The sequence below is a fragment of the Diuraphis noxia genome, unplaced genomic scaffold (assembly GCF_037042655.1).
Source record: "Diuraphis noxia isolate RWA-SAM2 unplaced genomic scaffold, SU_Dnox_SAM2 contig0001, whole genome shotgun sequence".
In the NCBI taxonomy this organism is placed as follows: domain Eukaryota; kingdom Metazoa; phylum Arthropoda; class Insecta; order Hemiptera; family Aphididae; genus Diuraphis; species Diuraphis noxia.
This window is the reverse complement of record NW_028301711.1, coordinates 1-12,009: the sequence shown is the minus strand read 5'-3', so window position 1 is coordinate 12,009 and position 12,009 is coordinate 1. Positions and strand designations below refer to the sequence as shown.

Sequence of the window (12,009 nt, the reverse complement as noted above, 5' to 3'; positions counted from 1 at the left end):
ACCTTTCAAGAATCAACAGAGCCGACGACAGCTATTGCGTCTACTGTATGGACCCTGACGACACAGCCGAGCACACGGTGTTTGTGTGTCCTAGATGGGAAGACGATCGCGCCCGGTTGACAGAGATTCTTAGGAGACCTCCGAACGCCGGCGACGTCGAGGACATCATGTGTGGCCCCTCTCCAGAGGACTTGCCTGAAGACGTCACCACCAGAAACCGGCTGTTGGTCCAGGCCATGAAGAACCGCGACCATCTGGTAGCGATGATAGAAGCCATCATGTCGACCAAGGAGGAAGACGAACGAGAAGACGAGGCGTTTCACCGATGAAAGTCAACGATCCACGCAAACCGTCGGAGGTGTCACCGACCACGCTCTTCATCCCATCACGATGACACCACGGGAGGGACGACGATCACCGCATCGTCAGTACGAACGAGACTCCAGAGCGGCGGACTTCGGTCGGCTCGGGAAGTCCTGAGAATTATATAAGTCATAAATAAATGTATCATGTCCGAGGGGTAAGTCGGGGTATTGTCCCGTCTACCCCTCACGTATGTATGTATAATATTGTTTTTCAATAAACGATGGCGGCGTCGCGGAAGCAATGCGAGAGCAGTTCCCGCGGCGTCGTCGGTTCAAACAGAAAAAAAAAAAAAAAAAAAAGGTTAGGTTAGGTTAGGTTAGGTTAGGTTTGGTTCAGTTAGCGCGTCGGTAGTCATCTAGACACACGTTCCTCGCAGTGCACCGCTCCGAAGCCCGCCCCCAGTGGCAGTTTTTTGTTTTGGACACCTACGGTTCCAAGCGAGTCTTAAGTTGTGACAGCACCACCGAACCCTAATAACAAGTGCGCGATCAGGCCGGTGTCGTTTTCGAGTCGGCCTGAATAAAATTCCCCCCGTGGGGCGACGCTGGAGATTTCTCCATAAGGCGAACACGGCCGCCCGATTTCGGTAAGTAATCCGATTTCTATTTCCGTTGCCACGCGCGCCGGTTCATCGACCAGAGCTCCGGCACGTGCCGACCCGACCGGCGAAGGTCACAGATCCGCCACGCGCGCTCGCGCGACTCGGCCATCACCCAAGCCAGCGGACCCCCCTCAAAGCGGCTTTTAGCCGATATCTCGGTAGGGAGTGCCCGCAGCGGCTCGGGAGCAAAACTTGCCCCCCTCCTACGTCACGGACCCACCACGGTCACGCCAGCGAAGATCCCGAAGACCCCAACACTCTAACCCTACCAGAAGCGGAGACAGAGGAAACGGGCCTAAAAGGACCAAAATCGGTTTTTGGCTGATAACTCGGTAAGGAGTGGTCTGAGCGGCTCGGGAGCAAAAATTTGCCCCCCCAAATCCCTCTGACCTACCACGGACCGTACGAATAAGTAACCGAAGACCCCGACCCTCTACCCCCCCCAGGGGCCGAGATACGGCACCCTTACACGGTACCCGGGCACAACACGAAAGACCTACAGGACACCGAAACCAGGATACGGCCAAGCTAGGTAAGGTCCTAGATCGGGCCCAAGCGCCCCCCCCCCCTCCCACCACAACATGGACAACGATTCAACGACGCCGGCCACGCCGCAGGTGCGAGATACTACACGGCGTTGGGATAACGAATACGGACCCGAAGAAGTGGCAGACTACAGCCCGACGCGAGAACGATCTCCGATGACGCTATGGGTGGAAAGCTCCAAGAGGAAGATCGATGAATCTCCGCCAACCGCATCAGACCCCGGAACATGCGAGCTAGAGGTCGGACTTCAATACATTCGTTCTGCTCTCAAGTCCGCTGCTCACGAGGCTAAGCTTGCGCGTACGAAGGAGGAGTCACCAGCGATCAAGCGCATTGCTGGCCTCATCGACGACATCAATAAGACGTTAACCAGCCTGATCAGCAAAAAGGGGAAACTGCGTCTAGCTACCTCTCCACCATCACAGCAGCCCAAAAAACCGAAGTGTGACCTCCCCGACAAACCGGTGTTGGTTGACGCCTCAACCGATACGGTCCTTACCCCAAGCTGGTGGGACAGTGACGCCGCGTTCGAGGCGAAAACGCGGAAGATCAGCACAGTTCGCGAGACCCGCGTCGCGGGTACATCTAACAGGATCGCTCAGACCAGAGACACGGAGGTGGAGTCGGCCGATACCGACGCGGAAGCCCCGTGGTCTGGCGTAGTCAAGAGGGGCGCGAAGAAGCGAGCGGCCGTCACAACAGTTCCTAGCCCACCCGCTGCTACAGCACTACCGAAGCCGCCAGCCAAACTAAACAGGCCGCCGGCGATTCTCGTCAGACTGGCTGAGGGCAAGACGTACACCGACACGGTACGATCGGTGCGGGCATGCGGTCTCTCGGCATCGGACATTGGGGCAAACGTAACGATGCGCGAGACACGCGACGGTTCACTGCTACTGGAGCTGGCCAAGGGGGCCAAGTCTGCGACCGCTGCCAAGACCATTTTCTCAGCTATTAGTACTCAGCTCGGGGATTCTGTTGGGAAGGTGTCCCAACTTGGCGTCCAGACTGAGGTGGAGATCCTCGACTTGGACGCTGTTTCCACCGCAGCTGAGGTACTTGATGCTCTGCGCTCCGCCATCCCCGGACAAGACGATCCCGCGGCCCAAGCCGATAGAAACAGCATCGGGGACATCCACATCTGGCCAACACGATCGGGCCAACAGATAGCGACGGCCAAGATGTCCAAGCACGCCGCATCGCTAATAACTAGAATAGCAGTTGGTTGGACAATGTGCCGGGTTCGGGCTAGGACGTTACCTCCGGAGAGGTGCTTCCGATGCCAGAACTTCGGGCACAATGCGAGGAATTGCACCGGGCCAGACAGGACGGGGGCCTGCTGGAAATGTGGCCTCACTGATCATTTACTCAAGAATTGTCAGGCGTCTGACGATAGCTGCTTGGCCTGCGAGCTCGCCGGTCACCCTAAGGTAAGCCACAGGCCCGGATCGGGCGCCTGTGCAGCCAGGAAGCGAGCCGCCGGTTGGAAGTCCAGTTCATAGGATGGTTAACTTCCTCCAAATTAACCTGAATAGGAACTGGGCTGCGGAGCAGCTTATGTTCCAGACAGCGATCGAAACAGAAGCGGATATTCTCATCGTCAGTGAGCCGTTCAGGCGCTGTGGAGACGAGATCAGGTGGTGCTTCAGCGAAGATCGGATGGCGGCGGTGGCATCCACAACCCGCACAGCCATGACCCACGACGGCCAGGGCCACGGAGGCGGATTCGCCTGGATGTCCTTCCAAAACCTGACGATCTTCAGCTGCTACTGCAGACCGGGCACCACCATAAACGAATACGCGCTCTTCCTGAGCGAGCTTGAAGCTGCCATCCGCGGAAGAGGAGTCTGCGAACTGATCGTAGCCGGCGATTTTAACGCGTGGAGTGTTGAGTGGGGGTCGAGGACCAACAACCCCAGAGGCCAACTACTATCGGATATGGTTAACAGTTTGGGGCTCACTGTTGCCAATGTTGGCTCCACTCCGACCTTCCGCAGAGCTGAGGCCACATCGATCATCGACGTTACTTTCTCGAAGAACACGAACGTAACCGACTGGAGAGTCCTGGAGGTCGACTCCCTGAGTGACCACATGTTAGTGTCGTTCCGATCCGAATCACGGATGCTAGCCGCTGATCCCGTCGAGCCACCGTCAAACGAACTTCGCGGCTGGGCTGTGAGGAAGCGTGACGACGATGCCCTGGCCGACTACCTCACGGGATCCCGCCTTGAAGTTCCCACGGGTGATTCGACTGCGGCCAATGCCTTGGCCTCGGCTGACGCACTCGACGGCTATCTGATCGGAGCATGTGAGGCATCCATGCCCAGAAGGCGGCGAGGTCCTCCGGGTAAGACTCCTGTCCACTGGTGGTCGGACGAGATTGCTGACCTGCGCCGGAACTGCCTGACTCTACGCCGTCGGTACCAGGCGCGTCTTAGTCAACCCGGTCAACCTGGTGTTGAAGAGAGCAGGATCGCGTTCACCACCGCCAGAAAGGTACTTCGCACCTCGATCAAAACCGCCAAGGCGAAATGCTGGTCCGACCTGTGTGATCAGGTGGACCACGATCCTTGGGGCAAGCCCTATCGTATCGTAATGAAAAAGTTCGGACGCAGGCCTCCCGGATCAGACTCCAAAGGAAAGGAGTCTGCTATCGCTGACCATCTGTTCCCGGCGGACGCCGTGACAAACTGGGACGAAGCCCCTTCGCCCGCGGTGTACAACATCTTTGAGGCTTTCGACCCGGTCAGTAACACGTTTGAATTCACAAGAGTCATACCACCATTCACACCACCTGAGCTGCTCAGGGCCGTCAAGAGGCTCGCGCCCGGCAAGGCTCCAGGCCCGTCCGGAATACCCAACGAAGTTATTAAGATGGTCGTCGCACGTCACCACCGCAAGGCCCTCCAGGTTTTCAACAACCGCCTCTCGGCACTCACCTTTCCGCCTCGGTGGAAGAGAGCACGTCTCGTGCTGATCAGGAAGGGCCCCGACAAGCCAATTGATCAGCCGTCCAGTTTCCGGCCAATCTGCATGCTGGACCACTCCGGTAAGATCCTCGAGAGACTCCTGCTCCAAAGGTTGGAGTCGCATCTCGACGCCCACGGCGGCCGGAGGAGGTCCAGCAATCAGTTTGGCTTCCGCAAGGGGGTCAGCACGGAGTCGGCTATAGACCACGTCTTGAACATTGCCAGACAAGCGGCATCCGGTCCAGGTAAGAAGGACCTGTGCGTGTTGATCACTTTAGACGTAAAAAACGCCTTCAATTCGCTGAGATGGACTGTTATCGACGACGCGATGAGAAAGAAGAAGGTGCCAGAGTATCTGGTCGAGATGATTAGGTCATGGCTCTCCGACCGCCTTCTACTGACCGGCGACGAACTCACTCCGAGGCCAGTGACCTGCGGCGTCCCCCAAGGTTCCGTGCTGGGCCCCGCATTATGGAATGTGGCTTACGACTCACTCCTGGACATGGACGTTCCCCCCGGAGTACACCTGGTAGGTTTTGCCGACGACCTCGCGGTTATCGGGGTCGCAAAGACTGGCGGACTGCTCGAGGACTCGGTGAATCCCACCCTAGAGTCCATCGACGCTTGGATGCGGGGTAAGGGTCTAGAACTAGCTCACCATAAAAGCGAGGCGGTCATGCTCACGAGAAGATGGGCCTATACCGCACCAAATCTGGTCATCGGAGGCCACCGGATAGTAATTAGGCCCTTCCTGAGATACCTCGGGGTGTTCATCGACCAGAGAATGACATTTTCGACCCATGTAATCACCGTCGCTAAGAAAGCGACCAAGTCAGCCGTAGCCTTGTCAAGACTTATGCCGAACATCGGGGGACCCTGTCAATCCAGGAGAAGACTCCTGGCGTCAGTCGTGGAGAGCCAACTATTGTACGCGGCGCCAACCTGGGTTGACTCGGCTACCTCCTCGGCAAGAACAGTGAAGAATCTCGTGCGTCCGCAGAGGGCAATAGCGCTTCGGATAATTAGAGCATACCGTACAGTGTCTGATGAGGCAGCGCTGGTGCTCGCAGGGATGCCACCGGCGGACCTCCTCGCCAAGGAAAGAAAACGGATTAGGACCAGAACCGCTGCCCCACCGATCCCGGACGCAATACCGATCTCCAAGCCGGCAATCAAGAGGCTAGAACGCAGTGTCACCATCACCCAATGGCAGGCTAGGTGGGCGTCTACACCTAAGGCGTCATGGACCAGGAGGTTGTTGCCCGACCTTAACAGGTGGGTTGGAAGAACCGTGCCGAGGATGCCACTAACGTTCCACATGACGCAAGCACTCACCGGTCACGGTTGCTTCCAACATTACCTGCACAAAATGGGAAGGGCCAACTCGCCCCAATGCACCTTGTGTGGTCACGACTCAGACACCGCCGAACACACTTTGGTGAGCTGTGTATTCTTCAGTGGCTCCAGGGAGGAGCTCACCAGTCGGCTTGGACGCCATCCAAGTGTTGAAGATTTCTCTGAGATTTTGTGTGGCCCTGATTTTGACAGCCTTCCAGCGGACACGACTGAGAGGAGTTTGGTGTTGTCAAACGCCGAGGAAGATTTTCGGCTACTGTACAGGATGGTGGAGTCAATCATGTCTCTCAAAGAGGAAGAGGAAAGGAGAAGGCAGGCCGCTGACGGGAGATGACGATGTCCCGACACTCGAAGCTGATGCACCTTTTCAACGTCTGCAAGTTTGACAAAATTCTGATTTGTAACCTTGAGATTGTAAACTAATATTGTATATATTTTTTGTTCTATGTTTGTAAGCCCCTCGAGCCTGGCTCCCAGACAGATGAGAAACACCCTCGCGGGTGAAAGTCTGTCTGGCCGCGGGGGCAATGTAATGATTTTGTACTTGTTGATACTTTTGTAGCCATTGTAATTTATTGCTTTATTACAATAAACGATGGGGGCCGGAGTGGACGTAATGCTAACGCAGTCCCCACTCCGGTCCTCGATACCACGCAAAAAAAAAAAAAAAAAAAAAAAAGGTTAGGTTAGGTTAGGTTAGGTTAGGTTAGGTTAGTCCGGTGCCGAACACCAAACCGTCAACACGCACCAGCGTATCGCTCCCGAGAAGTTTTTTATTTTCTCCGAAAATTCACAACCGATCAGAGCGAAACTGGTACCCAACGATCCGTCTCGTCACCGCTGTCAATCCAAGACATCGCGCGCCGAATTTGGCTAAGTTCCTTCCGAGAAATCGCGAAATCAGTGATCCGAAATCCGCCGCCCTGCCAAAAAAAAGTTCGTTCGTAAAGCGACTCCGATTTGCGCGCTCGAAGTCTCAAACTCTTCAGCTGCGGCTAACTAAGAAAAAGAGACATCGCGCGCGAACGCGGGTCCAAAACTCAGTGCGCAACGTCGAGTTAAGTGCTCTGCGGCCGGCCACCCGCTCGCACGGCCATCACAAAACCGCTGATTTCCGGCAAACCAGACTTCCAACAATCCCGTTCGACACACCAAAAAATCCGCGACAACAGCACGGATCGATTGGTGTACTCAGCGGGCCTGTAAGTCCAACAGAAAAATTTTCCGACGAGGGTAAGTGCAGTTAATCTCATACTCTCTAGAATAACACGGCCGCCCGGAAACCGCCACTGCCATCGCGTCGGTTCGCGAAAACCGCGATACCCGTGGCGACTGCTAACAGTTGCCACCGCGATCGCGACGGTCGGGAAAAAATCGGATCTAAAATCGACGGCACGCTACAACCAGCGCTCCGATCGAGCTGCGGAAAAAACGCACGGGTTGGAGGCAACGGCCTCTACCTCCACGCGGAAACTCCCCCTCACCCCGTTTCTTAAAACCCCGATAACTCCGGCGGAATTCAACCTACGACCCCCGGACCAAGGGCCCAACGATCAACAACACCTCCCCAACAAGGTCACCCCAACAAAATTAATTTAATTTTTTTTTTTTTTTTTTTTTTTTTTTTTTTTTTTCTCTTCTCCCTTCCTGGCCCACGCGACCCCGTTTTTCCAGCATAGGTAGCCATGCAGCCGTCAGCTGTTCCCGATCAATGGGACGATGCCGATACTGAAGTGGACATGGAAAAGGACCCGACAAAAAACGTCCAGCACAAGAGGAAACAACCCAGTTCTCCTCCCCTGGACTACATCGCAAATAAAAAATCACCAAAAATACCGAAAGTACCTACCACCACGGACAATGCAGGCTCTCTCCGCACCGCAACCGAGGCGACCAAATACGCTTGCGATCTGGTCCAAGGTCTCGCCGACGAGTACTTCTCCGAAGAGCACATTGGCCCTTGCCTGTCCAAAGTCGTCAAGGCCCTTGAGCAGGTATGCAAGGCACTGTCTCACCTCTCCAGGGAGCGAGACACCGCCGCTGCCAGCGGTCAGCAAACAAAAGCAGACGCCGCCACCAGTACAGACTCACTCGATCAACCGTCCAACCCGAAGCTCGACAATCCATCCATCGCCCAGGAATCCAAGACAGCGAATTCCTCCGTCGAACCAAGGAAAAGTAACCAGCAAGCACCTAGCAACAACACCAGAAGAAGAAGGACCGGTAAACCAAGGCCCGACAATAGGACTCCTGCTGACAACGCTTCCACGAAGGCGGAGCCTGCACCTAAGTTGGTAGCAGCAAAAAATACTGAAAAGAACGAACCCAATCCCGACGAAGAGCCTTTCACACTGGTGACCAAGCCAATCAAGAAGGCCGACGTCCACAGACCCAAAACGACCAGGAAAACCGCGCAGAGACCTGCAGCAGTTCTGGTCAAGGTCGCCGACGGCAAATCCTATGCTGAAATCCTGCGCGCCGTTAGGGCCACGGAAATGGACTTTGAGGCCATGGGGACGCACGTCACGTCCATGAGAAAGACGTTCAAGGGCGACCTCCTCGTGGAGCTCACAAAAGGCGCAAAGGCCATAGCAGCTACCTCCGTCATCCGGGACAAACTGGCCGAAAACATCGTAGGCTCAGTCGTCACCAGGCTCAGAAACACAGCAGAAGTAGAGATAACGGACCTTGACGAGGTGACCACTAAAGATGAAGTCTTGGCGGCCATTCGCAAGGCCATACACAACGACGACGATCCGCCTTCCGAAGATGAAGTGAGAGTAACCGGCCTGTGGACCACCCGCGAAGGTCGTCAAATGGCCACCGCCACCGTTCCAGTCACGCTCAGCCACAAGCTTACCTCTATCCGAGTCGGATGGACTCAGTGCCGGGTTCGCCCGCGCAGGCCAGAACCAGCTCGATGTTACAGGTGCCACGGGTTCGGCCACTCGACATCGCGGTGCACCGGCCCGGACCTCTCTTTCGCCTGCAGGAGATGTGGAGAAAACGGACACACCCATGCCACCTGTTCGGCGTCTGAAGATCACTGCGTGGCTTGCGACAGAATCAAAGCGACTCGCATCCCACACAAGCCCGGATCCGGAGCTTGCGCCGCCCGAAGGAAGGCCATCTCCGAGATGAACGCGAATAGACAAAAATGATCAGGTTCCTACAGATTAATCTCCAGCGGAGCGCCACAGCGCAGAGTTTGCTCCAGCAGACCTCCGCAGTTACTGACGCCCACGTACTTCTTTTATCGGAATACAACTGGAGCCCTGCACACAGCGACAGATGGGTAGTCAGTGACGACCTCTCCTGCGCAGTCGCCCTCACGGCGTCTGCAGACTTCACACCCGTGTTAAGGTTAGGTTAGGTTAGGTTAGGTTAGGTTAGGTTAGGTTAGGTTAGGTTAGGTTAGGTTAGGTTCCCCCCCGAAGGGACCCACCTTGACGTGGTGGGGGGGCTCACCGACTCCGGTCGGTGCTAAGAGGTACCCAACACCGGGGAAGCGATCGCCCCCCGGTGTTCTGGAAGATCAGGCAAATCATCGGAACCAGGACATTCGACGCGAGGCTGGTGTCGTTGGTGGCGGCTAAGCCAAAAATCAACAATATAATGATGGATTTACTAACAGGAATTGAAGTTACCGCACCAGGGGATTCGGACCCCCAGGCGCCGGCAGCAGTGAGTGGATCCGGGGTAACAGCCGGGTCCAACGTAGCGGGCTCACTGCGGTCGTCAACAAGCGACCGTGAGAGCGCGGGGGTGGCCAGCCTGGCCCCCGCCACTCTTAAAACTACAAGTGCTGAGACAGCCGTGCTTCAGGACGTGGGTAAGATAGCCGATCTAACACAACACGATGGCAGTGGTCGAAACCAGAGGTCCACCCTGACAGATAAGCTGATTGCCTCCAACAGGAAACCTACTCATGCGTCTGAAGTCACACAAGCAAAAAAGGGAAGTCGCGAAGAAGCCGAGGATCTGTTTGCAAAATCCATAGAGAAGACTATGGAAGAACTGGCAAAACTTGAAGAGGCTGTGGCGGGAGCACCCAATACAAAGAAGGATGTAAAAGATAGTTCCAGATCACTTGGAATATCAATAAGAATGATGATGAAGCACATGTCACTTGTAGACAAATTTCCCTCACGTGATCGAGCAACAAAATGTCAACAACAGCAGTTACAACAGCAACAACAACAACAGGCTATACAACAACTACAACAACAAGTACAAGCTCAGCATCAAACACAAATAGAACAGTACAACCGTACACAAGAAGCTATTAAAAACATCCAAACGGCCCAAACCAATACTCTTGCAGAACTACATAAAATGCAAGAGGCGTTAAATGAAACACGACTACAGAGGGAATCGAGGTCGTGGGCAACAGTCACCGCAGAAACGCAGAAGGATGAACGCAAGAAATCGAACGATAGCATTCAAGTAGAAGGGACCTCTAAACCAAGGGCACAAACCAAGACCAAGGAATTTCCCAGGCCACCGAGACCGAGACCCCCGGCCATCATTGTGCGTGTAAAAGACGGGACATACTCTGACACTCTGAAAAAAATAAAGGCATGCGAGAAAATGAAGGCAGTGGCAAAGGACATAGTCGGGCTTACGAAAACGAGGAATGGCGATCTCCTAGTACGGGTCAACTCAAAGACGGAAAAGTCCAAACAACTTATCGAGGCGTTAGGCTCAGTAACGGGAGACGAGACGGCAGTCAAGGAAATGGTAAACTATACAAAAGTAGTAGTCCAGGACCTCGACGAACAAGCAGAACCGCAGGAGGTAATCGACGCTATCAGCGAGGCTATCTCCGCTAAACAAGAAGATGTAAGGGTGGTGTCAACGAGAGAAGTCACCAGAGGACAGAAATGGGCCGTCGTATCGCTCCCCACTGCGTTAGCGAAAAAACTTCTCGTAGCAGGGAAGCTGAGAGTTGGCTACGTAATCTGCCGGCTACGCCTCTGGGAGGATCGGGGCAGAGGGAGATGTCCAAGGTGTCTAGCCTTTGGCCATCCCCGAAGCGAATGCACGGGCCCGGACAGACAAAACTGCTGCAGAGAATGCGGCGAGATTGGGCACAAGGCATCAAACTGCACTTCAGCGACAGATATCAAGTCCGCCTTTAGAGCAACTCTAACAGCCAGCACAAAGAGAGACAGGGAGGTACAAAGGGAGTCAGACTCAGAACTAGGCACCCGAAACGTACACCAAGATGCCTAAGTACTTACAAATAAATCTGAACTGCTGCAAGGCAGCCCAGGCCCTGTTGCATCAGGTTGCAGCAGAAGAGGATATCGACTTCATATTGGCAAGCGAATTCAACAGAGCGGAGGGGCCAAACTGGTACGCTGACACGCTGGGCAAAGCAGCCATCGTAAACGTCAGTAAAACGAGGCTAGAAAAGGAAGGACTCGGAGAGGCAGGCTTCAGATGGGTGGCAGTACACGGACTGAAGCTGTACACATGTTACTGGTCACCAAATTCTACCATCCAAGACTACAAGGATTTCATAAACAGACTGGAGTGGTCAATTAAAAGTGAAGCAAGAGAGGTCCTACTCACTGGCGACTTCAACGCCAAACATGTTGACTGGGGCTGCCCGAGTAGCGACCAACGAGGAGAGATACTGATGGACATGGTCAACTCCGCTGGACTGGTTGTCTGCAATAAAGGGGGAAAGAGCACTTTCCAGGTTAGGTTAGGTTAGGTTAGGTTAGGTTAGGTTAGGTTAGGTTAGGTTAGGTTAGGTTAGGTTAGGTTAGGTTAGGTTAGGTTAGGTTAGGTTAGGTTAGGTTAGGTTAGGTTAGGTTAGGTTAGGTTAGGTTAGGTTAGGTTAGGTTAGGTTAGGTTAGGTTAGGTTAGTTAGGTTAGGTTAGGTTAGGTTAGGTTAGGTTAGGTTAGGTTAGGTTAGGTTAGGTTAGGTTAGGTTAGGTTAGGTTAGGTTAGGTTAGGTTAGGTTAGGTTAGGTTAGGTTAGGTTAGGTTAGGTTAGGTTAGGTTAGGTTAGGTTAGGTTAGGTTAGGTTAGGTTAGGTTAGGTTAGGTTAGGTTAGGTTAGGTTAGGTTAGGTTAGGTTAGGTTAGGTTAGGTTAGGTTAGGTTAGGTTAGGTTAGGTTAGGTTAGGTTAGGTGTAGGTTAGGTTAGGTTAGGTTAGGTTA

General features: G+C 54.2%; 1 protein-coding gene across 1 annotated transcript; it reads left to right on the top strand.

Moving 5' to 3' along the window:
* Nucleotides 1-7,523: 7,523 nt before the first annotated feature.
* Nucleotides 7,524-8,999, top strand: LOC149059083 (uncharacterized). Its single transcript, XM_089222443.1, has one exon. The coding sequence runs from the start codon at nucleotides 7,524-7,526 to the stop codon at nucleotides 8,997-8,999; it is 1,476 nt and encodes a 491-aa protein (XP_089078569.1).
* The last annotated feature ends 3,010 nt before the right edge of the window (nucleotides 9,000-12,009 follow it).